Here is a 27,223-nt window from a genome sequence, read left to right as displayed (position 1 = left end):
CCTACTGGTCCTTACTTTTTTTCGGCATGTGAAAGTATGTTTTAAAGATTTAATTTATTTTGAGGACCACATCTTAGCAATAATAGCAGCTGCTTATTACATAATATATAACAGTAAAAAAGATATCCCAATAATTATATGAAAGTCTAAAAAGAATTGTAAATTCCAGGAAGAAACATTGCAGTGCTTGTTGACTCGGGCACTTACAAACCACAGAATCAGAAGAATAATTTGCTGGATGAAGAACCTTTCAAATGAAGGTAAATCTGCTTTTAATATAGACTTTATACTGTAGTTTTGATTTAATTCTCAGGCTTTTTTATTTCCATGTTTTATAGCTGCATTATTATCTAGTCTTATTATATTTTATGTAGTCTTGTTATATTTTAGTCACAGTTGTATGTTGTTTGGATATAAAACCTACATTTATTTGGTGTAATAATTTTTTGTTTTTAATGTGTGTAATTTAGCTGACCCAGATTTAGACAACACGTTGTGCGTTTTAAGCTCTTGGGTTCAGAAAATGGTGGACCATGGCAAAAAACAGTTTCTTGCTCTCTGTAAGTATGATGTGAGTCTTTACATACCATGCATTATACTGTATGTTATATCCACAAACAGAAAATCTATATTATTGATCTGAAATACAGTATATATACAGTGTATAGTTGCAGAATGTGGGACAGGGTTATCGATGGAATATATTTTGATTTTAGAATTGAGAGAATTCTCTACTCTGACCGCTAAAGTTTGTACAATAGTTTCATCTGCCCTGTTCCAATGAGGAAACTGCATTTCCATGTAGGTTAAGATAAGGTTCATTTTTGCATGTCATCTACAAAACCCTTGGACTTTATGAAATTCTACTTCTCTTAGGTTTCACTTCCTGCCAGAGCCATTGGATGTATATGGACCATCAGTCTCTGAGTCATGTTCTTCATCTTCTACAGTTTCTGAAGAACCTTCTAACCATCATCCAATTCATGAGAAAGCTACCACATCTTGTCCAATGTCCTGGTAAAATACTTGCCAATAATCAATATACCTTACCTATATCAGTACAGTATTTTGAAGGTTTTCAATTCTAAATAAAGACTTTGTCCAAATTAATCATTTCCGATGTGTGTCTAAACTCTATTACTGCAAATAAAGAAAAAGCACAGAGATCTAACAGTACATTTTGTCCTTGCTTTAACAGAACTGCAGATAGAATGTTAAAAACTGTTGTCCTCAGTTGTAGATGCAGTACATTGGGATCAGGAATACAGGACAACGAACCAGTACATTTTTCTTGTGAGATTAGTGCACTGGCTGGGCCTTACTGGACTTCTCCCAAAGCCTACTGGTAAATACATTTATTGCAGTTCTTGCCATGTGTATCAGTGCCCTTCGCATGCAGCAAAATAATATCTGTGGAGGCTCAAGCTGAACGCAGCAGCAAAAAATGGGAGGGAATAGTATACATCTGCCTACAGCAAGGTTTTGGCTTTGTAAATGGCCTAACAAAAATCTTTACTGTAAAACAAAAGCCTCTTCTCAGTTGTTATAAAAATTAAATTAGAGCTAATTACTTTTTTTAGTGGGTGGCGTGGTGGTGCAACAGTTAGCATCCCTGCCTTGGTGCACTGTTGCCCTTGGTTCAATCCAGGACCCAAGGTGCTCTTTGTGTGGAGTTTTCTACCCATAGTCACGTGGGTTGCCTCTGGGTGCTCCAATTTTCTCCCACAGTCCAAAGACATACAGTACTAGTAGGTTAATTGGCTTCTGGGAAAAGTGGCCCTAGTGTGCCCTCAAAAATACTAGCATCCCATCCAGGGTCTATCCTGCCTTGTGCCTGTTTCTTGCCAGAATAGGCTCTGTCTCCCCTGTGATGAAGATGAAGCAGTATAAAATTGTATATACTATACAACTTTATAAGCTGTTTTGCTTTTATTTATTTGGCAATGATGAGTCATTGATCAGAGTAACCAAATATGTTTTAAAAACAAGGATACATTGATTACATTGGATTGAGCAAACTTTAGGTGATAAATGAGGAATAAATGAATTTTTTTCATTGCCTCTTTTCAGATGCATGTGAAATAAAACGATTTTCCGAGATGTGGCATGAAATGGAACAGAGTTATGAGTCTTTTTGGTAATTAATATGTATACGATTCATGATTATCTGTCATCTCCCTTTGTTCTCTTCAATTTGCAGAAATTCTGTTTTATAATATTCCTTTAAAAAGTTTATTCCTTTAAAGTTTAAATAAACTAAATTACTTATCAACTAATATACCGACGACTAGAATTTCCACAAGAACCTGTAGTTCCTATAGCATTTTAGTTATTTTAGTTATTAAAAGTTATTTTTTATACTGTTCTTAAAGTCATCATTGGTAAGCTAATTCGTATAAATTTTGTATTTTCTCATACTTTCAGGAACAAAGAAGAAGAAGAAAATGGTTTGTTGATACACGGCATTGTGTCTCATTTAAATAAAGTCTATGGCCCAATTTGGAGTAAAGAAGAACAGCATTCTGAACTTTATCCACCACCAAACCTTCTGGTAGGTTACCTTTTAGTTTTCGTAGAGATAAATACACAAACAGAAAGCAACTGTGGTACATATTAAAACACATTCTCAAAATCAGTTCTTAAAATTTACTTAATCTTATCACAATTATTTTCTATACATACTGTATGTGCATAATATCAATTGTCTTAGCACAATGGGCACAGCTCAGAAAAGAGAATGTAAGTTGTCTGTCAGTTGTCTGTCAAAGCTGTCAGTCAGTTTATGCCACCAGACGGCGACAAAAGACATTCTAAAGAGAGAATCTAAAGTGTCAAGCAATGTGCATGAGGTTTAAAGAAAGAATTGCTGGTTTGAATTATAATGAATTTAATTTCCTTATAAATAGCCAGAGAACACAGCGGAAGATATCTAGTCCCATCATGAGATCAATCCTTATGGTTAAGTTAGTTTCAGCCTTGCACCAAAGTGGGCATCTGATAAGGCTCAGTGCTTACCCATCAGGTTCAGGCTGAAGGAACCCCACTAAGGTTTAGACAAAGGGAATGCAGGTGAAAGACCATATATTTTACTGTCCTGCCTCAGGCTCAGGTGTAAGATTCTCAATAGTTTGGATTGTTAAGGTGAGTAGGTCCTACTACACCACACTACAGGTTAAGATGGACCTGCCAGAGTAGAAACATGAACTTTTTCAGAATGTCAGTCTAAGTGCTGAACTTTATTGCCAGACAAAGGAATTTGATTTAAAAAAGTCTTTCTATGCATCTTAGTATGCTACACTGTAGTTTTACTGTAGGTTACTGTGCTCGGCTGAATAGTTAGCTGGCTTGACGTTGCAGCTAATGCTCTGTGCACTTTAAGATGTATACATGAGATCATATAGTAATTCAAGTATTTCCCTACTATTACTGTCCACGTTAGAGTAAAGCGATGGATATTCTGATTTATTGGATCATTTTGTATCATGTAATAAGGAAATGTAACTTGTGATCAGTACACTGCATAAGAGTGGAGTTATGCTTCCAATTATTGATCTGTTAATGCTTCAACCTTAATAGTAACATAAAAATGCAAAAAAGGTGAAAAGGCTAATCCTTATGCCCTAAATTTGGATTTATGTAATGCATGGTTATGTATACCAGCGTAGCCACCGTGTTCATGCAAAATCCTTAGAGGTAGAGTAACCACAAAGACAAAAACAGGAACAAAATATAGTAATATTCAATATGTTCTAGTACTAACTGACATGGAGGTCAATGTTTGCAGTCTAAAAAGATAAGAAATATAGGCAAAAAACTATCACATAAAAGGTTAACTTCTTAATTATTGACAGATGAAAAATAATCATTTCAAATACTATATGCAGTATAATACCATATGTTAGATATACTGTACCACTGATTTAAGTAGATTAAAAACCAGAAGTGCATAGACACCTTATTAATGTCACACTTTTTTACAGGCTGTTTTAAAGCTGTTTCTGTTGCCTTGTATTGACACAGTTTCACTCCAGTCCACTGTATCTTTTTGTTCTTGGTTACTATTACAAAACATAATGTAATATCCAGAGAAAGAAAAGGAAAAGGACAAGGCCTTATTACAACTTCTTTGCTCGATAATAATGTGACAACTCATAATTGCACAATTACTGGGGAAGGTGAATTCAGAATCACATATGGGTTTATTGGCCTGTTACTTACAGAGAGATGTGCTAATCACTGCAGCCACTAGACACTCATGAGGAAGAGTGAAGACACACCTTATTATTATAGGGAGGAAGGGGAAAGAGTGAGCCTTAAAGGGAAAGAGCAGAGGTCGTTGAGACATTCCACTCAAGGAGGTACAGAACATTACAATAAATAGGCCTTAGAATATGAAAGTTCTGTGGCTAGATGGGTTTCACAATGTTCTGCAATGATTAAGTATTTGTATTCAATGATACCTTTCCAAGCTGAAGCCTTACTGACAATATTACAAAACACAGAATAAAGCATAAGATAAACTAAATTGCTAATGGGAAAGTTTCCTGGTCATCCATTCTACTCATTCTAATGTAGCTTGTGTAATTCATTGAAGAATTTTCCTTAACAAACTTTGGCAGTTTCTTTATTTCCTGTTGGATATAACACACTTCCTGAGGTGTGAAGACAATGTCTTGACGTCTTTTACACATACATTTGATGTGCCACTTGGTTTTTGCCAACAAATCAAGGGGCTTTGGTTTCTGGACCATGGGCACATTTCGGTAAGTATTCATTTAATTTCCCAGTAACATGATGTGTCAGCACAAAAAGCCAGTCTGCTTGTGCACTGCATCTGTTAATCTCCTGCCTATTTTCCATTCTTCCCCATGTATACTATGTTTCAAGCACATCACTAACATTTTACAGACTTCTTTGGATTTACTGCTGCACCCCAGCACTATGAGGCCTTGGCATTCTTGGCAACATTCATTGATAATCCAGACGTTGTTAAAGGAAGGGGAGTCTCTCAAAGCACTGCACCACATTCATCAGATACAGCCACCAATTGAGAAACCCAAGGACCTTAAGTTGTACATTGATGTCTTCCTTCATAACAGGTACAACAAATATGATAATGATAATGCAGCCTTAGAGGTTTGAAGTGTCTTATTTACAGTATTATGTATATGTTTTCCAAAGCTAGAAAGAACTCTTGAACACACATTAATCTTGTCACCTAAATCTATCTGATAGTGTTGATCAATTACATTTTCATATTCAGTGTTTGAAGATTTTGTTAAATTCTTCTAATTTGTTTTAAAGTGTGAATGCAATGCCCAAATAAAAGAAACACTACTTTTCATACAGTATTATACAGCGTTATACTATACATATACTCAATTATACATGTATTCAATATATAAACTGTTAGACTGTTTTCATCAGCATTAATCAAGTACACATTTTATCTATATTCACTCCCTTTTGCTATGGTATGTTAAACTTAAAACAGGATTAAACAAAATCCCATATTTTTGTCTCTTTTTGTCATTTGTATGTTGGACTTGATGTAAGGTGTATTGCTGAGGCCTGGGCCCTTCTGAGAGAGATTGAGGACCCTGGTGATGACATTTTCAAGCACTTTCTTCAGAACTGTGAGGACTTAGGCCTGTACTTGGACCTGAGTTCCTTGTTAACATTGGACAAGGTCTAGCTTTCTTTTCTTTCTGAGCATACATTTTGTTTTGAATCAGATTTTTTCATTTGAATAACAACCCTTAATGTGATGTTACATAAGGAGTAATTCCATATACATTAACAGTCATTATAAGGTTAAAAAAAAACTTGTATTGACATTTCTGTTTTGCTTGCACATTTATGTGTTTGTTTTTACTATATGAACTAAGACATTGTTCTATGTCCCAGCTCCAGTTCTGGAAGGCCTCTGTGCCTGCAGGATTGCACATTCAACTGAGCTGGTAGTCTCTGGTTCTAATTAGTACCTTTAAATAATCTACTTGTTCGCTTTGTTTAAAAAATACCCTCCTTCAGGTGTAGTGTTCCAATTTCAGCATATAGAACCTGTGTGCAGTCTCTCCTCATCATTTTTTATAAGGAGCTGGTAATATTCTTTGTGTGTAAAGAGTTATTAATAAGTAATAAATTCTTGATGAACACACTGAGATGAAAATGACAATTTATCAGACACTTCCCCAACGAGTGATCAGAACCCAGCAGTACTCCCCCATCATGCTTATCCAAGTATTATTAATGTAAATAGGGGTAGAATCAATAGATTCTAGAATAGAACAAAGACAAGGCAAACAACAGAGATGGAAGTGGGCATTCAAAAAATAGCACATTTGGAAGACCACTTTTTTGCAGTAAACACCATTGCTAAGAATTTGGTATACACAATTTTAATGACGCTTTATGTCAGACTCACACTTAAGATGTGACCATGCATAGAGTGTATTTTCACCTGATCTACCTTTTCAGTGTCCTGTATATGAATGGTCATTCTCAAGGAAACAAAGGACATATATTCCTGTAATATATTCAGAAATGCATTAATTTCCAAACTGAAAATTAATCAGATACAGTACCTGATGATATTGGAAAAAACAATTTTAACTATTTCTCTTAGATTGATCCGGCTCTGCAAAGAGAAGCTGAACTTGAATCCTTTAGTATAAGACCATGCTGATTTTCAGAGTATCACAGTGCTTGAATTAATTTGATTAAGAGGGTTTTAAAAGAGTGTTAAAGAATTTTAAATCAAATAAAGTGGAGAAAATTACATTAATATTAACCTCCTGAAACCAGACCATAATTACAAAGATTGTTCTTTGATTCAGAAGGACATTTCACAAATGTAATTCAAGAAACGTTGCTGTTTTTAAAAGATAATTTTTGGAGATACTTTTTCTCAAGATTGACTTTTTTGTTATATTTCACAGAAATATATGACACAAATTAAAAGAAAGCAAATCAGAACAGCTCTTTCATTTGTTCAAGAAGGGTCATCAGTTGACGTCTCTCAGAGAGTGCCGAGCTTAAAAGTAAGAGGTAAGCCAGAGATGAACATTTGCTGTACGTTTTTCTGTTTTGTTTAATCTTTTGAATGACCTGCTCAAAAAAAATCTTGGGTTTCAGGCAACCCTTTCAAAATATTATGTCTGCATTCACACCAATGTAATGGGTCCTGAATGTTAGCCGATACTCTAAAACAATATTGAGGAAGGTATTTTACATACAATATGCAATCTCTATGTTGTAATACAGTATATTTATATAACAAAATAATGTTAAGCTGAACACTTATAAAGAACAACTGCTTAATAAAAGCAAAGGATAATGTTGATCTTATCCCTTTATTGGTGATTGGTTATATTTATTACTGTATATTAAAATAATAAATGACTCAGGGTACATTTTAAACTTAAAACAACACAAATCCCATGCTCATTCTAGTGCTTAAATAAAAATATTTATATACTTTTCTCTTTTAGGGTTTACAGCATTGTATTTCAAGTACAGATCATAAAGCAGCATAAAAACTTTGAATGTTAATGAGCTAATATATTTTACAATAAAAGAATTTAGTTTAGTTACATATACTGTAGATGATGGTCTGACGGAAATCTTTGGAGTTACTCTGAATTTCTAATTGACATTCTGTTGTTTATAGGAACCATTTGTATCTGTAAACTCAGCATCTGTACTTCACACAAACAGTGCGACTAGTTGGGCCAAATGATTTGCAACTTTTCTTATGTTTTTCACATGAGTAGATAAAAATTAAAATATAGTAGGTTCACCAAAAAACAGTGGTGCAGCATCTTTTATAACCTCGTTATTATTCTTACCCAGGACAATCTCCAAAACCGTTTTCTACCTGGCTGTACTGTGCTAGTACATGTGAACCAATGTCTTCAGAGGATTTTTTTATTTTGCTGAAAGAATCCATACGTGAGGTGGAGGAAACAATTTCACCTAACAGGTACAAAGGGTATATTTAGGGGATTTTATATAAATAGCACTGAAAATATTAGTAGTCCAACAATAACACATTTGAAAGAATTATATCTTATAGTTCCCTGCCATATTCTAGGATATACTGTAATGTTTAGTTTACATGCAAATAATTATGCAGGGGAATGATTTTTAACAAGTACTATTTACCATATGAAGCTGAAGCATCAGAGTTTTGTGATTTGAACAGTGATGTCTTTTCTCCAAGGCAAAACAGAAAAGCTGTCTGGCCGACTTATTTGAAAGAGGAACCACGTGAATCTCAGCTGCAGTTGTCTCTCACCCCTCAAGCACTGAAACACAAAACTCACAGTCCTTCTCCAACAGTCCTGAGTAGTGCATTTAATTCAGACTTAAATGAACCGGGTGAGGATGTAACTGTCGAAGAACTGATGTCAGATAAGGTAGAGTAATATTATGTTAACATATCTAACATGAACATATATAAAAAGAATAGATTACAGTGTATGTAAGACCTAAAATGAGATTAACATAGTTTCACCCTCCTCACATGTCTTTGAGAAAAGTTATTGGTTTTGATTTTGGTTTGGAGATAAGGGTTCAGTTACTTCAGTTACTTCTATAGCTTCTGGCACAAGTGGAGGATTACATGAGACATAGCTGTTTGGCCTAACTCTATTTTAATTAATTTCTGTGATTGTAGTATTAATGAAAAGTCAATACTTCAGGTTTCCTACACTTTTTTTAAAAAATGTAAGACGCTAAATGTGTGGAACTACCCCCAATGTTGTTGAAGGTGATTTCCTGAGATCCTTCAAGGAACAGCTGGATTGGTATTAATAATCTACAGTACTATCAACTAATGAGCTAGATGGTTCAAACATTATTTTATTTTTTGTAATTTTATTGATTGAATTAGCTGAATGTCTTTTTTTACCCTTTACTTTTTTTATCTTTGAGTACTCACTCATTCCAGTACTTCCCTTTTCCTATTTCTCCTTGCAGGAGTATCCTGACAACCTGCTTCAAAGAGGCAGCATTAAACCTTCTCTTTCTCAAGAAAGCTCCGACTCAAGTGTTACTTTCACCTCCACCTCCTCTCCATTGAATAATGGTCAGTTAGACAGTCCAATTTCATCCCAGATCTCAGGATGTTCACTGTTGGATGTATCCTACCTTCTGAATGACAGTGTGTGTGAAGTAGGGTTGGATGGGAACTTGGAGTATGAGTACAAACTCCCTCCTGAGGATTTGGTTCCAGGCCATTGTTATATTCTCTTGTCAAAAGAAAGCAGAACAGCGTCTGTTGCATTAAACAGTGTCAGTAAGGCATCAACTTCTGACTGTGAGTAGGACATCATGATTATACACATTTTGTTCTTTAATGCTAAAATATTTTCTTCATTAAATACAAATAACGTTACACATTGCCGCAGGTTACCAACAGTTTAGTACTGACTTTTTTATCACAGTGGAAAGAAAAAGGTGCTGAATTTAATATACTGTAGCAAACATTCATCCATGAAGGAGAAGAGAAAGTCAGGTGAATATAATAAAGAAATAACATATTTATTAGTGGATATGTAATTGCATTTCTCAAACACTGATTTAGAATTCACATCCATAGGGAAATTCCACATACCTTGTTTGAACCCTTAATTGAACTATATTTTAAAGGATTTTTCAATTCTTAAACAGAAAGACAGATTTATATATAGTAGATATTACCATGAACATGCACCAAATACTGGATTTTAGAGCTTTCAGAGAATCTATTTTTTCAGATCAGAACATCTATGTTTAATTCATGAATTTGAAATGCAGCTTTTAATTCAGGTCATATTTGCAGAAAAATGCTTGCTGTCTACTCAGAATGTAAGGAAAATTTATATTGGGTGAATATTGGGTTGAGAGTGAAAATGACATTTAACACAAAATTTGTTTATGCAAATTATATTACATAAAAAGTATTTCTCATTTTAATGGCCGCTTATTGTATCATCTTATAAACGTTTACTGGTTCAAATCTGGACATTTAAACGATGGGTTCATACCAGTTTCCATTCCCACATATTATAATGTGCTTTCTTGGTGTTTCATTCTCATTTCACCTTAAAATAAATGGAATTAATCATACATAACTAAGTGAAATTGTCATGTTTAGAAATTAACAAAAATATGAATTAAACATATTATCAAGCTGTTCTGCAGTAAATAATATAGATCTAACATGACATCAAAGCAAATAAAGTAGCCCCAAGAAAATAAAAAATACAGTGGTTGTTGATTTAGATGACAGACTGCATGTTCACAAGACAATGATGTGAACAGGTGTAGCATTTAAACAGTGTATGCAAATAAACAATCATTCAAGTTATTTACTTATTCTAAAGTAAAAATTACACCAGAAAGGTCACATTATTACTTTATTTTTATTTATATTTAATATACTTGTTCACTGAAAATAATTACATCTGTTTTAAACAGCAATGCCTTCCACAGTAACATTTGTTTATTATGTTTAAAAATGTACAGGGAGTATCCAGGAATGCACGAGCTCGGCACAGCCCCATGCAATAGCTAGAGATGGTCTGGTAACAGAAGAGGGTGCTACAGGCTTGGCTGAGGACACAATACAACTTAGGGAAAGGTAATATGAGACTTTTGAAAATACAATTTAACAAAAAAAGTACAGAACTAGAATCATAAAAAGGTGAATATGTTATATCTTACACGCATACATTAGCTTAAATACAGCATATTGTATATGCTAAATAATTGCTAAATCTGAGTTTATGGCATAACTGGAATCACTTTGATTAAATACTCTGTAGGATTACTAAGTTATTAGCTGTACAGAAATATCTGCAGATTTTTGGCAACATTTCTTTAATTTTGATATTTAGAGATCAATTAAGCTTTTTTACACTGCCATTACTGATCAAATTATTTTATGCATGGTATGAATTTAGTCTGAATATTATAATTCTGTTGCCTTAAATTTCTATCTGTATTTAGTTCTTTCATCTGTTTTGGAACTATTAACTGCACCGTTATTCTTGTAGTAACTATTACAACTATTTTTGTCAGACGTGGCAGCAGAATGAACTTGCATCCTCAGACCTACAGCAGTGATGACGATCAGTCTGCTTTCTCTGCCAGTGACAGCCCAGCAGAAAATGAAAACTTCCTGTCACTAGACAAAGGTATTCAGCACGGTTTAGTGGTGGTTTTATTTTACTTATTTTACCATTTTTTGCTGTTCCAAACTGCCAAGAGAGATAAATATATTCAAATGTACTTGTGAGCTTTAGCTTCACATACTGTAAATATACAGTATGCATACCTGTATATTGCAGAACTGCAGAAGCTTGCAGAACTGACATTCCCTGCAGGCAAGCTTTGCTACCTGAGTCCTTATGTAGTTTCAAATGATATAGATTAAACATTTTTGAGAATGTTTTAAGAATTTTTAACTTTAAAATGCTGACTAACAGTTAATAAAACCATATAGAATGGTTTTAACTTTGTTTTACAGAAACTGTATATTTTTATCTATACATCTTTTGGTGAAAATATCAACTGTTCTCAGGCTGTGTAATTGAATGATTTAGAGAATAGGCACCAGGTGAAAGAAAAGCATGATTTTTTACAAGTGGCAGATAAAGAATACCAATGCATTTTGCCCTTCTTATTGTTTCTGTTTGTTCCCTTAATCAAAAGTGATTTATGAAGATGGCTCTTCTGCAGCTGGGAAAGAAACAGAGGAGTTGGGGAATGGCACTCCAGCTGAGGAAAAAACAAAAGACCTTTCTTTTTCCCAAGATTCATTTTCAAGCAATAGTTTTGCCTCCCACTCTTTCCTTGATTTGGAGCCTCTACAGGTAATCCACTGGTCCCTGGGCCAAAGCTTGTCTTTTGAGCTGGAGTTTTGGAAATAGTGATAAGTTTCTCCATTGCTCTATGAATTAAAGCAGGGGTGTACATCTCAATTTATAGAGGACTGCACACCAGCAAGTCAATAACTTGCTTTCAAACTCTTGCAACAAAAGATCTATAGAAAGGTAATAAACTGGACCAATTAATATAATAATTGCATCAGTTAGGTAGTTAAGTACTTGTGTAGGCTAAACATCCACAGAAACTCTCCAGGTGTGGAGCTGTGTACATATAACTTAATGTTGGCTTTTCTTAATGGATTGTTTATTTTTCTTCTCCATCAATTTTGACCTTTGTCAAAAAAAGCTGAAAAGCTGCACTGTTTGGTTGTTTCATTAAACTATAGAACACCACACACATTCAGTGTATTCAATGGAGTAAAACAGAAAAGTAGATAACCTATTGCCCATTACCATGTATTTGTGTTTAAGGCACTAAATAAGATGTAAATTTGTGTTACACAGAGAGCTACAGATGGACTGGCTCAGAAGGAAAAGATGGAACGGCACAGAAGAGATTCCCAGGAAGCAGTTGACCAGCCAGAGATCCTCACTTCCTGTGAATTCACTGAGACTATGCAGAGCTTCTTCAGTGACTATTATGAAAATAGTTACCTCGATGATAGTGAAGATGAAAGCCAAAGTGCCCCCAGTTCACCAGAAAGAAAAGTTTCAATAGGCAGGGAACACTTTCGAAAGACCTCCCTCTTGGTCACTGAGTCTGAAATTAAAGCTTCGGAGAGGTTTAAAAAGATCTTTTCACTGCAGGATACTCCGCTTTTTATTCCACCCCCTAGAACAGTGAGACAGAGACACCCACAGGGCTCTAGGGCTTTTCTGTCTTTTAGGGGAAGCCGTGACCGTGCACTTCCGCACTTTCCGTCAGAAACACCCACTGACAAATGTCAGAGCGGAAGGCCTCACAAGAAAGAGGCAATATGTTTCAAAACCACATCTGACCGACTAGGTCACTGCAAGCTGGGCAGCTGGTGGAAGCAAGCTTTAGAAACCAGAAGAGCATCATCAGGGCTCCTGCCTGCAATCGATCAATTTTCTAGCACATCACCAGGTAATGCTTGTTTTTTTCTTAGTTTTATACTGATACTTCTCCATTCACATGAAAAAAGGTCCTACTGTATTCACTTTGGGAATTTGGCTGCTTGAGTTACAGTACTAGTTTAGTAACTAGAGTTACGAAAGTTCTGCAAGTTTTTGAAATAGCCTTTAAAGGAAAGCAAATCTAGATTCTGCAGGTCTCCCTGTTGAATTTCAGAGTTGTGACAGATAGAAAGTCCTTTCAACAACTTGTGACTTATTTGAATCACTCAATGAGTCGATTGGCCTTAATCGCCATTTGTTTCCTGGTCGTCCTGGTCTTCAGTATTCAGAATTCAGTTCTCTTTAAAACTTGCAGGGCTGTTGCGTTCCAAGTCCGGGAATGTTTTAGAAGTTCCCTGAAGTCCAATGGCATCTTCTGCATTGAAGTAAATCCAGTAGTAAAGACAATTGGAAAACACATTCCTTTCAACTCTGGGATGGACTGGCATCCTGTCCAGGCTCCAACACAACCCTGTATTGGATAAAAGCAGTTAGAAAATGAATGGATGGATTGCTTTCAGTTAGCACTTACATAATGTAGTCAATGAGCTAAATGCACTGTAACTTATGAGAAATGTTACTTTCAAATTTAGTGCCTGTGCAATTTTTTAAAGTTAGCGATTCAATTATGTGCAACATAAACCAAGTTATTTTCTCCTCTTTTTGGAACCCTTATATAACTATTAATTATTTTAAATGGCAATATCAGGAATCTTGTTCTAAATGATTACATCAGTAATTCCTTGTTACAAGACTGTCCACATTTGAGATCTTGGTTAAAATATCAGAGTTTTTATCATAGTTATTTGTAAAAATATTTCTTTATAATTAAGAAACCTGTATTTTGCATCTTGGAATAGATTTAAACTGAAAATATCTCCTCATTCCAGTCCAACTGTATCTATATAATGAATGATTCCAGGAAAGGATTGATGTGATTATATTTGCCAAAATGCACCTTTGTAATTGTGAATAACTTAGCAGGTGATTATTTTAAAATGAATTGAAGCTCATGCCCCAGGTGTGCATTAATGCTCAAAACCCAATGGTTTAAAGCTTAGGTAATCATACGTGCCATGCTTTATGAATAATAAAAAGGGACTTAAGAGGAAAAATGAAGCTTAGTGGATTTAGATTAATGAAGTATGATTGAGTGGCTTAAATATTTTTTTTTGTTCTTAGAGTTTCATTATTTCATTTATTTCATAATACATACTGCATACTACACCCAGTGTATATACCAATGACTATACTGTTTTTAACAGAAATGCAGGAAGAACAAAAAGGTTCTAAAGGTAACCTTTTCTGGAGCCACTATTTCTAAAGTAGGAGAAATCAACATGCATTAGAGCAAACGGGAATATTGTTACAACGCAGTAAACATGATAACATCTGCTTCACCAAAGTGATCAAAATGTCATGGCTTCAGACTTCTAAATCAAGCCTCGTGATATCCTGTATTATTTTCCCTATGAAAGTCTAAGCTTGTTTTTTTAACTGCCTTAGTCTTAAAGAAATGGTGACAGAAGCCTTAGGGAGGGAAGAGGTGTAGTTGTCAGTACACGTTCTTTCATTTTATACATCACTCAGCAACACTGTAAGATGACCCAAATCAGGGTAAGCATGGCAGTGGTGTCAGCCAGCAGTCTATTCAGTTCACGTACTGTACTAGGTGATGGTTCGAGGAGTTGTTAGTAATCGCTGGGAATTTGCCCATTAATGTCTTCAAAGAAAACCGATAGCATTTCTAATAGCACACTTATATAAAAGAGAAAAAAATGAATATCAGTAAGTATATATTTCTCCACCCATGATTGTGTTGCTGCCCAGGAATATTAACTTGGTTTCTTTGTAATAATCCTCTCTGTGGGGAAGATTCATTGCAACTTCCATTTCCATGTATATTGATGAAGTGTCTTATTAAGGAAGGACATATTAATATGGATGAGGAGGCATTCTAGATAGTAGAAATGCTAATCATTCTGGGGATGGGAAGCAATAGTTTCAGGTCTTGTCTCAAATTGGATAGGTTAAGTTTGCATGACTGTCCACTTGAACACATGGTTGTTTATTGTCTGCTCTGCATTGTCTCAAGTCCTGAAGAGGCTTATCAGAATGCAGAATGGCTGCTGAGAATAAACTTGGGCATATGCACTCTGAAGGGCACAGAGAAAGACACTTAGAAGGTCCTGTTAAGCAGCTCACAGGAAACAGTAATGGAACTGCAGATGGAATGTGTATCTTTTAAAAAATGATCATCACAATACAGTCTGCTAATGCAATAAATATAATGCAATTTGTCTGCAAAATCTTAATTAGAATACTGTCATAGAACAGAAAGATACCTCATTATTATGACTGGAAAAGAGAATGAGAATAAGTTCGAGCACAACATATTATTGCCAGCATTTTTAAATCCTTACATCAGAATTTCTTTGGAATATTTTTCCCAGTGTGCAGGTAGGCTGCATTTGTCAACGACCTGGTATGTGACTTGATTGAAAATGTCAGGCTGTACAAAGCAGCTGTTGAAGCTGGCATCTAGCATATGGCACACATGTTTACTTCTGTGCAGACAGTGTAGTAGGTCCCTTCCACTTTCTACCAGCTGTTATGAGTAGTTCGTAAGCTCCCTATCTGATTAACTCATAAACATTAATCAGTCACTCAGATGATGGCACAGGACCTATTGTTTCTGTGTTACCTAACATTCAGGGTGGCATGCAGTGAGGTCAGCAATGGAACTATCCCTAATGAAAATCTGGATTCTGCTTGATGGATGCTTGCCTGTTGCTGTCATCTCAGGAAGGCAGCTGTGCACAAATGTGACTCAGGTGCAGAGAAGATGCAATGGTCCTTCCTCAAGGCTGTAGGTGCCCAGCTGTTATGATCCTGAGTCCCATCTGCTGAAGGAAAAATGAAAGGGGGGGGGGGATTTATCATGATCTGTCATGCTGCTTATTGACTAATGAAAGGACCCCTGTCTTTCTGAAATGGGTGCATGCCACTGGTACAGTCCTTGCCAGATGGGTATCTGTTTAGCCATGCAAATTGTCACTGCTTTCTTCCCTGAATTTGACTGTGGAACTGGGAAAGCTAGTCCCTGAGCAGAGTGATGTGTATTTTCTTCAGAATTCTTAAATTTTCATTTAGCTCCTGCAGGTTTTATGTTATGATGGTTGCCACTCTAGTACCAATTTTGTACTTTTTTGTATAATTAATTTCTGAAATGAATTATTTTATTAGATGTATATGTAGCAGAGCTAGTTCGGACACGGTGATGTCATTGTCCTCCGTGCGTGTAGCAGGGACCTCAGCTGCCTGGGCTGAAGGAGGTCTCCTTTAGCTCATGTGGCTGGTTTCCTGTTGCGTTCCCGGGTTCGTGCCCCAGGTGTTGCAGGATGGAACAGAGGAGGGCACGAGCCCATGTGGAACCATGATGGTCACATATACGCCTTTAATCATTTTTATTATATATTCCTTTTATGCTTTATGCTTAATATAGAAAGCCATCTAGACGTGGTTCTAAACAGCTAAGTTTAATAATCTTGCTGAAAAAAGAGTCTTGCATTATTGCTTTTCTGTTACTTATCCAAATGAATTGGATTTAAATACATATATTATAAAGCAAAACCTTTTGCTGTATTAAATTATAGAACATTTGTCTTTCAGAATCTTATATTTTATTCAGAATCTTTTATTCTACAGCATCACATTTAACACTATATCTAAAACTTGAGGCATGAAATACAACAGGTTGGTTTTTTGTCTAGAATGAGTTTTAAAAATCCTGAGCAATCTGAAAAGCTAGTTTTTCTAGGTCCACACACATGTGTTTTTCCCCTTAGGGTTTGACAAAGATCTTGAAGAAAGAGCAGGTACAGAACCTACAGTGCACTGCAGTTACATTGCATACATTGCAGTCATGACTCCCGTGAAGTGCGTAGTTTAGGACCCTGTGCAGACGGTATAATCAGGAAGAGACTGGAAAAGGGCTACAGGGAAAACACGGTCAGGAATGGAAGGGATGGCGAACATGGGGCAGTGCTTACAGTGATCCAGGTGTATGGGGGGAGCACAGGCAGACGAGTCCGAACGAGGGAAGTCCAAGCGGGAAACCAAGGCGCAATCCAGGGTCCAAGTGCTGGGAGATTCATCCAAGACAAACGATTAAACCGGGAACAGGATCAGGAACAGGAACAAGGAAGTTAAAAACTAGGCCAGGAGCTCCGAGCCCCGGACTCAGCTGATCAGGACTCCGTTTGGAAACCTATGCCCTCAAGCTGCGGTTTGCGGGGTGACTTGGTGCAAGGTGGGCCTCAGGGCCTCCGAGTATCCGTCTTCCAATGCAGAGCCCTGAGCTTCGGGGGCACAAGGTTTAAATAATACAGGGAACAAGGGGCAGGTGAATGTAATAATGAAAATAAAATACAAAAGGGTCGGAACACCCTCTTGAGGAGGGATGATGATCGTGACACATCAATGTGCTGTTTGACCTGAGAAAGTGAAAGTGCTAAATACACAAGACAAAGGCTAATGCCAGTTAATTCAATCTATTTTAATCATTTGCCTTTCAAAAAGGTCATGGAGTGTTACATTCAGCATTCTTTAGACGCTGAATGTAAATATACTCTGAATATACTGTGTTATGGTGTTGACTTCAGGCGTAAAGATCTGGACTCACAGAGTTGGTCTTTTTGGAGGTGATAAGCTGTGGTTTAATCCTCTTCTAAGTCTGTATTCCCCTATTTAATATCACAGTGATCTGTGCTCACCCGATCACTGCTATTTCTATGACCTGGCTGTGAAGTGGCTGAGCTACAACATTTATTGATAAGTGAAGAAAAGATTGCCACTTATCACAAAACAGGAATCAGAAAATGTCAGTAGAATTTGATTCTATGTTCTAGATTAAACAAATTAAAATCAGTTTACTATAAGTGTCTTTAAAATTAACTCTAGTATACGAATCACACACTACTGTTGCTGTTGCTTTGAGACTATTTTTCTTTAGCCTGAGTTTATTTATTTTATATGAGAAAAATAATGGCCACAAATCATACTGGCAAAGATCAGTGATTGTCCATAAGTAGCAAAACATTTAGTGGATTTTTAACATTTTAAATATTTATGTTTTTTTTATTTCACTTAGATAAAAATGCTTCACTTCTCTCTGGCAAACCTCTGTCATGCAGTCAGGGGAGCTTCTTCCATCCAACACCAAACCAGAAAGCTGAAAAATGGGAAGCAAAACAGGTAAATGCATTTCTTTAGATGTATTCTAGGAATGTCTGTCTGGAAAACTTTTCCTTAACATCATCATTTTTTTAACACGTCCTCTTATTTTCAAGTGAAAATTTCAGAATTAACTGAAACTTTTATTATGCATTTAGCATGAAAAGACATCTGAAGTTCTACCATGTTTATTGGTTTACTGCTCTTTTGTCCGAGAAAAACTGGTGGCCATCTAGGTATGTAACATTAAACAGACATCTCAAGAGTGAATTTGCCAGCTTTAATCTCACTCGAAATTACTTATCACATGTAATCTTCACATATAATTTCAGTTGGATCTTCAAATAACATTAAAAATACAATAACACAGCTTCTATGTGAACTCTTGCATAAAGTGCACTGTGATCCCATTCCATATGCATAGCACTACCCTTGTACTGTATGGAATTCATTAACATGCAGGACAACTATTATTAAAGTGTGTTCATTGTGAAAAGCAGCAGGAGGCTTCATAGCTGCCTTAGGAAATGCAAACAGTAATTAATCAAATAGCATTGGAAGTAATTATGAACATGGCATATTTGCTAATAAATACCAGAGTCCCTAGCCATGTGTTATTGAAAATTAAGGCTGGGAGGTTGACATGTGATTTATTTCTACTCTTTACACTTATGACACCAATATAAAGTTCCATGTGCAATGTATAATAATATGGATATGTGTATGTCAGAAACACTGAATGATTTGTATAAGAACGGGCAAAGATTGGGATGATTGTTGTTTTGGATTGAATTAGAAAGATTCAAGCTGTCAATAACTAAAAATCTAGCTATATTTTAATACAATGTTCAAGTGTTTAGTGAAAACCTAATGCTGCATGAGGTGCAATTCAGGTATTACATTGCCTATTATTTAACATTAACCGCATGTAATTTGTATGAGACTGATCTGTAATGATACAGGAACAGAAAATCTGATCTGCAAATGGCATTTTAGCTCTCTTTAGCTCTCCAAAAACTAAAAGAAAACTTGTAGAGCTATATTTTCCTTATTTTATTTTCAATACTATAAACGTCAGAAGATGAAAGAATGGTTGGTAAATAAAATTACCTAAATCCCAAAGAGCCTTAGCACCTCATTTTGTGACAAGAGGCAATTCTGAGGCAATAGTCATGATTCTCATCCTTTTGAAATTAATAGAATTTGGTCTGTGAGTTAACATATTTGATAAAAGCATCAAATAAGCAGAAGGATATCAGGGAAAACACATGAATGGTTATTTAATAGAACGAGACATGGAAAAGGGGGCTTTATTTAACTTTATATGATTGCCAGCAGGTGACAGTGTTGCCCAAGGCTCTGTTTTGGAGTGACTTCATCTTTCCACTCCATAGCTACTCCACCCAAAACATCTTAATGCTGCAGGATTTTTTTTTTCTTCTCACAATCTAAGCACTTGCAGCATTTAGTCAGTTTCATCCAGTGAATTGATACAAACTCATATTAACATTGGGGTTGCCACATAGATCATGTGAAACCTTACCTTAAACTATGTTTTAATATTGTTTTGAATTTTAAAAAAACTATTTATTTTCGTAACAATTAATTGAAAAACGATCAAATATTAAATGTCCCAAATGAGCTTTACAGAGCTCATACAACTTAATGAGGTATTATGGAGGCTACCATTATGATTTTAAGAATTGTAATATGCCTTGCATATGGATAATTAGTTTATTGCTCTAATTAGTGAGTGAGAGTCATGGAGACTGTCAGCGAAATTATACACATCAAATACAATTAAGGTAATGTCCAAATGATAATGATGATGATGATGAAATTATATTAATATATTTTGTGATACATTGTGTGTAAATTTTAGAGGAAGTCAGATCACTATATTGAATTGATCTTTTTTAAAGTGATGTTGTGCAGAATTGCAATAATATACTGTAAATATGGCACTTCTCTAAAATATATGATGTGTACACTAAACACGGTTACCACAAGAATATGGTCTTGGGTAAAAAGCATATTTACTTCAGGTACCGGGTATGCACAATATATATATTATTTATTGTATAAAATAGCTGACACTAGCACAGAATTTACTTTTGAAAAGAAAAGGATATTTTTTAATATTGGAGGGTAGCAAAATTCATTAAATGTGATGTATGACCATAAATTGTTTTGTTGGTCTCTTTGAAAGCTTTGTCATCAATCTAACAGATAGCTTTACCTGTCGCTGGCTGTAATTCGAGGATGCCACAGGACGTTGATGGATAATATGTTGATCATTAGATTCTTAGAGATGAAAAAAAAACATTAAATTGTCCCATGATTTACTTTGCTTTAAAAATGGGCACTTAAATTATAATCCCCTGTATCTTCACCCAGTACAGCATGCCAGTCATTTAAAAACATGCTCAATTCTCATTTCCATTAAGTGCAGCATACAATTTTGCATTTCTCTTTATGTGTCTCAGATTTTGGTTTTAATGGATCACATCTAATCTTTTTAAAGGTGAATCTTTGAGTCATCATCAGGCTGATAATTGACTGTCTTAAATTTTATTTCATAACAATGAAAATACTAATATGGTATGCTTTGATTATATTAACTTTTTAAACTTATTTTACATCTACTGTTACTGATTTACAATAACCATTATTCACATTTTTCAAAAATTAATATGGAAGCAACAAAATACCACAGATTCATTACTAACTTACCTGTTGTGCTCTGTAGAATCTCAAGAAATATTTTTAATGAGGTTTCCCAAAACAATTGGCAAGGAGCCAAAGATAACTTTTTATTTTGTGCTACTGTACATTGGTAATGTGTTACTCTTGTGATTTATCCCTGATTAAAATTTGTTTTAAAATTCAAACACTCCTTCTGTAGGCTATTAGATCTGTTAACATCTGGCTGGCCATTACAAACTTTTGGACTATATATTGTTGAATAACGTACTCCAGGCATTCATGATGTTAATCTGAATCATGGAGTTATGTATTTTTGGCAAATAATAGTCCATTGGTACATTACCACTGCAATGTTTCTGTCAAGTTACCAAGTTAGCTATGTTTTCTTTAAATAATATTTTATTGGCAGTTAATTGACAGTATTTTAGTGTCTATTTTTTTAGTATCATAGTTTTATGCATTCCTGAAGTTGTTTTTTATTGTTTTTTTTTTAATTCTCAAAGAACTTTGATGCATCCGTGAAAAACTGTGGAAAATAAATGCTGCATTGTGTGTACAATGTATGAAAAATGAATAATTCAACCTTGTTTTTCTTTCATTGTCCAAAATGGGATTAAAAAACAAAATAAACGCTGCAGAAAATAGACAGTATGTGAGGGAACAGGGAACAAGATGTAATTCAGTGCAAATCGGAATCCCTGAAAAATTAACCCTTTGAGGCTAATTATTCATGACCAAACCTGTGTCATTTTTTTCCTTACAAGAAGCGAAGCAGAAACAATGGGGAAGAAAATCTTTCTTCTTAAGGTGGACATGGGGCATAATAATTTCTTTTTGAACACCGAAAAGGAAAAGATGTAATTAAAATATCAATGAAAGCTAAGCTAGAGAAATCGTTTATTGGACCAAGGTGGATAAAGATAGTTTGAAGTGGCACACCATGCCATTGACAGAAGAAATTAATGGCAACTATTAAAGGCATTTAATCACTGACACTTCCCAAGATGCCTTTTTCTCAAGCCCCAGAAGCAAGATTAATTGCCCCGGATATTTCAAGTCCCCAGATAATACATAAAAAATGAACTGTGTGTCTGATTGTTTTTGTCTTTTTCAGGTGGGAAAAGAAGATGTAATTCTTAAGAAAAACTCTTGTAAATTCACCATGTACAAGTCTGAGAAGAGTGTGGGAGGCCGCCATGCTATGCAAACTAGGAGGACTAAGAGAAGCAAGAAATTCAAAAGAGCGTGAAGGTGTTTCTAATAGCTCCACAACTATAATTAAAGATCAGACAAAAAGTCCTGTTATTTCAGAGATAATGAAAGGAAGTTTTAAAACAGAAAAAATTAAGTATTTTTTTTCAAATTTATTTTCTAAAACCCCAAATTTAAGCAAAACGTCTATAAAGAATATTATTATTAATTTTGAAAACACAGCATGTGCACAAAAGTGGTTTAACGTATATACCAGTCTTTTCATTTAAAACTAGCATAAATAAAAATTAAGAATGTTGAAAGCCTGGAAAACAACCTTTGGCTAAAGAAATTGGTTTTAAAGATGTGCCTTTTTTGGAAAATTAAGTTCCTGTGCTTCAGAACAAATACATAATCCTTTCCAGATATGTTCTAGTGTTATCTAATGCTCCATTGTGTAGATATAACTTTTTAAATCTAGATCTAGAAACAAATTAAAAGTTATTGTTTTGCTTTAGTGCATTTAAAAAGGCACATTCTCTTTATAGTCATTAAAGTTTGAGACAATGCTTAATTGTGATATTAATGTGAGGAAGGTGGCACATGTTTGTTGTTACTCCTAACAAACCTTAATATTGTCCTTACAGTAATGAAAAAATAACACCCGGTCAGAATAACTCATTTGTACAGGAGCCATTTTCAAAAAATATTATTGAAACTTTGCTGTTTAGTAAAAAATTGATTTTATTGAGCTAATCATCAGGGTTAAAGTGCAATAAAGAAAGCTTCCATTGTGTCAATTGGGTAGTTCTTTGTGCATGTGAAAATATTATTTTAAAGAAACACTCTGCATTTCATCATTATTTGCAGATTGAGTAGGAATTTTAAAATATACTCAAGAACTGATTTGTGTCTTCTTTTCTCTTGGGCTTTGTGTGACCAGTGTACCTCTGCAGGGTTTCGAACACGTTGACTCCTAGGCACCCACCTTGTGAGTGGAGAAAACTGCTTCACGAAAAGGCTGGGCCTTCTAACATGGTTAAATTCATTGCTACAGTATATAGATTCTGATGGAGTGATATAACCTTTTGATTTTGGAGTTTGTTTAAATTGTTTAAAACAAGAGCCTGAAACATTTTTCTCTCTTTTTTGGTTTGTTCTGAAGCACTCTTGAAGGTGCTAGGGCAGGCAGAATCCAACCCCTGTCACTGGTTCTGTGTGCAGCTCCCTAGTAAAACAGAAACACATTCCATTAATGACATGAATCCCTTGTGGATGTCCGTGTTACTCTAACCCCCCTTCTACAGTCACAGTGCATTCCTGCTCTGTACTCATGGCTGAAAAGCCAGGAGGCCACTGTTTCACTTCTTACACCAATGTGAGGCTTTTAGTGGATCTGATGTGAGTAGTGAGGATTTAGACAACAGAAAGCCAGTCTCCCCTACACTAACAATGCAGCAGCACTCTAGGTTATCAGAGAAAGATAAGAAAGAGCTACAGCTGTACTGCGTAGATCTGGAGTACCCACAATGAAATCCTCTTGTTTGTATCCTTCCTTCTTCTAATGAAATAAATTTATCAGTTCTCAAAAAATAATTACAAGTGTTTATCACCTTTTCTTATTGCTTATGGAACTAACTGTCCATTCAACAAAAAAAAGGGGTTTTTAAAATCAATTCTTAAAAGCAAAAAAGGACTAGAATCAAGAGATCACCCAAAATACATTTTTGATAGCCACCTTCACGTCTGCAGTGCACAATGTCTTATTAAATCAGTTTCACACAGTATTATTTCTCTTAGTTCATAATTGCCATTAATATTCATACAGATAAAAACATGTGAACAACAGAAGACATACATAACAAATAAACAGAGAGGGATTAAAACAAAAGGAATTAATTTCCATACTAAACTAAAATATGATGCAGAATTTGCTAGTGTGTGTGTGGTGTGGCTCTTGGACTTGAAAGTCATGATGAACAGTCCTTTCGGCAGCTCTTCTTAAGATAGGATGAGTTAATACAATCTGACAGGCTTTCTCCTAGCACCTTCCTCCATTTAAACTGCACACCAGCAGAGTGTAAGATTGGACTATGAACGTGCTTTGTATACATTCCCCTTGACTTTAGTGTACAGTTTTCAGTGTGCATTGAAAGCCTCTCATTTATAATTAACCACCTCAAGTAATTATTAATAAGTGCTAAATAATTAAATGCTGCAAGTTATATCATTTGCCTTGGTTGGCAGTCCTTTGCCAGGCAAATAATTAAAAAATACTATTATGTTACAGCCCACCTTTTATCATTAATATTATGAGTGAGTATCCAGCTCTGGAGTTTTATTTTTGCTGTTATTAGAATTTTCTATTTGGTTAGTTCTAACCTGGCCTATAAAATATGAAGCCTCACCAATGCTAGACAATACTGATCATCTTCTCTTTTCTTAACATTTACTTGGTTCCTAGGGAACACATTAGATTTTCTTTTTGTGTATTAGGTTGAATAACTTACTGTAACACACATTTGCCTTACACACATCTTACAAATCTGACCTTCTGAATCACAAGCCTTAAATAAAAATACTTTTAAAGGGTAGGATGGTTGCCAAATCAATGCAGCTAATCTATATATACACGTTAGTGTAATGGATTGCCTATGACTGGTGATCGTATAGGAATCATTTTGTTTTGTCTGAGAACATGAGTTCTGTAGAACACATTTGGTCTGTTTTTCTACAGTAATTATTGATTGTGGAAGTATGATGATAATGAATTTCACATCTTTTGCATCTTACATTCCAAGTAAAACTTTAGAATAGGAGAGACCTGTAAATCATGTGTTAGCTACTTATGGATGATATACTAATTCACAAGACAAGATGGACAGCCTCTACAGATATATGTTTTCCACTATGAAGTTACTATTTTCAAAAGGAATATGCATCCACCATGGATCACTAAAATAGCATGTATTACAATTAATTAATGGCAGTCAGCAAGATATGTGCCAATAATAAACTAGTGTTATTTGCCTTACAGGTTTATCTTCTGAAGAGTTACAGTACCTGTACTAAATATTCTCTTCACGAATCTTACATTTATACTAACATTATGTTCACTGTTCATCATAGTGGTGCTTTGGATTCTTCGAATATATGTCTGATCCACATTTATTGTGGATCCTGAGCCTTTTGTAAAAGCATAGTATTTACAAGGATTATAAGACCTGATGAATTGAACCATCTCTAATGATGTGAACAGATTAGACTAATTACAAAACACTTGTTGATGACATTTTTCTAACCTTGAATCTGAAAACAGTTTCAAGATAAAAGTTTTTATATTTGTCTATTTTCTTTCTCTTTCTTTCTTTCCAGTTTAATGAAATCTCTTTCCTACTGTGTCATGTTTAACTGATGATATAATAGGTTGTCTGAACAAGAGTTCAAATTAATGGTTTGATAGACACATTTGCCTTACTAATTTCCTTTTTATTTGAATCTTTTGTGGTCTGCTTTCTGTGACACTTATCGCTACTGTGCAGAAATGGTTTAGAAACTTACCCATTCAAACTTTTACTATGTAACTTAATAACCAAACATCATTACGTCTCAGCAGTTAGATTCTTTTTGGGGGATGTTGTGTTTCATACGTTGAAATAAACTTCCATTCATTTTTCCATTTTCTAACAGCTTCTTCCAATTCAGGGTTGTAGGGGAGCCACAGGGTTGTGGACAAGCAACAGGCACAAGGCAGGATACACCTGGATGAAATAGTAGATCATCACATAGACACGCACACTCACACTAGGGGACAATGTTCCCAGAAGCTAATTAACCTACCAGTAGGTGTTTTGGACTGTGAGAGGAAACCCATTCCAACATGGGGAGGACATACAGTACAAGCTCCACACGGATACTACCCCAGGTTCAGAACTGGACCCATGACCCCTGTACTGCGAGGCAGCCACTGTAATATTCTAAATAAAAAAAAAACTGGACAACATTTTGGTTTATACAGTGAACTAAAAGTAAATTAAATCTTCCAAATTCTAAATGGAAAAATTTTGAATTTGTTTCCCTTAATGTTAATGCTTATCCTAATAATGGACCAGGAAAATGTTTATTCCATGCTGAAAATAAAATAAAAGAGTCACAATGTTTTGGCTGTGGAGCCTTCTTCAGGTGTGAGGCTCCACAGCCAAAACGTTGTGCCTCTTTTCTTTTACTTTCAGCATGGAATAAGCCTTTACCTGCTCCTTTGCAGTCTACACATGCTGATGCAGCTACCTGCTTGTTATCCTATTAATAGTGATTATATCCATAGCTGTGAACAGGTAATACCACCTTTCTTGTAGTTAGCTGTTGTAAAAAAATTCTTTCCAGACATATCTTGTCCACAAGATTTTCAACAAGCAACGCTTACTGAATAAGAAACACATGAACTCTTCCCCCTCCTGTTTCTACCACGAAGAATGCTAGCTAAGCAATTGTGCTACTGGGACTTGGAAATGTTGATTACTTTTCAAAGCACATTCAAAAATCCCTGTTTATTGCCTGTAATGCAGTCTACAGCTACTATGGTTGGCAAACATTTTAAACATTCATGCGATTTTCTTTTTAAGACTGAAAGAAGTTGTTCCAAAATTATGAACTCGGCCAGGTAAATCTTGTGTATATGACAGTATTATGTTGAATATAGTAATAAAATGCATTGCATAGAATTTTGTGGAGCCCTAAATAATGCTCTGTATGGTCTAGCATCTCTCCATGCCATTCTGTTATTCTTTGCAGCAAAATACTTAATTTAATGTTTCAATGTTTATTAATTTTTAAATAACTTGCTTATAACCCTATATAACAAATGCATTCTCAAAACATAATAGGAAACACTATACCATATATACTGTACATGCTATACACATGATTTTCTTCTGGTCTTATATTTTTCATCAATACTATTTTTCATCAATACTATATACATATCTTGAGTACAACAGCGTATGCTATTTTTGTGTTTTAGAAATATATTTTAATTGAAACAAAAAGGGCTTTAATCATTTATACTGATAGAAATCACA

The 27,223-nt window shown here is 35.1% G+C and overlaps 1 protein-coding gene across 5 annotated transcripts in view; it reads left to right on the top strand.

Moving 5' to 3' along the window:
- LOC148653489 (protein ELYS-like) overlaps positions 1–23,741 on the top strand; it is a 35,217-nt gene extending 11,476 nt beyond the window's left edge. For 3 of the 5 annotated variants that reach the window (XM_088648549.1, XM_088648553.1, XM_088648554.1), the window contains 21 exons: positions 170–260; positions 471–560; positions 877–1,017; positions 1,247–1,345; positions 2,071–2,137; positions 2,425–2,551; positions 3,981–4,037; positions 4,620–4,763; positions 4,909–5,099; positions 5,557–5,689; positions 6,942–7,050; positions 7,855–7,984; positions 8,225–8,420; positions 8,983–9,322; positions 10,513–10,627; positions 11,068–11,183; positions 11,701–11,861; positions 12,381–12,984; positions 18,166–18,269; positions 22,069–22,205; positions 23,089–23,741. In XM_088648549.1, the coding sequence (XP_088504675.1) occupies positions 170–260; positions 471–560; positions 877–1,017; positions 1,247–1,345; positions 2,071–2,137; positions 2,425–2,551; positions 3,981–4,037; positions 4,620–4,763; positions 4,909–5,099; positions 5,557–5,689; positions 6,942–7,050; positions 7,855–7,984; positions 8,225–8,420; positions 8,983–9,322; positions 10,513–10,627; positions 11,068–11,183; positions 11,701–11,861; positions 12,381–12,984; positions 18,166–18,269; positions 22,069–22,203 (3,150 nt within the window). In that variant the 3' untranslated portion in view covers positions 22,204–22,205; positions 23,089–23,741. The remainder of the gene's footprint in view (positions 1–169; positions 261–470; positions 561–876; positions 1,018–1,246; positions 1,346–2,070; positions 2,138–2,424; positions 2,552–3,980; positions 4,038–4,619; positions 4,764–4,908; positions 5,100–5,556; positions 5,690–6,941; positions 7,051–7,854; positions 7,985–8,224; positions 8,421–8,982; positions 9,323–10,512; positions 10,628–11,067; positions 11,184–11,700; positions 11,862–12,380; positions 12,985–18,165; positions 18,270–22,068; positions 22,206–23,088) is intronic. The other 2 variants (XM_088648552.1, XM_088648550.1) reach the window with 2 other exon arrangements.
- Positions 23,742–27,223: the final 3,482 nt, after the last annotated feature.

This window comes from Lepisosteus platostomus, chromosome 10 (assembly GCF_059453375.1).
Source record: "Lepisosteus platostomus isolate fLepPlt1 chromosome 10, fLepPlt1.hap1, whole genome shotgun sequence".
Lineage (NCBI taxonomy): Eukaryota > Metazoa > Chordata > Actinopteri > Semionotiformes > Lepisosteidae > Lepisosteus > Lepisosteus platostomus.
The sequence above is the reverse complement of the archived record's forward strand: the minus strand, read 5'-3'. Positions and strand labels throughout refer to the sequence as shown.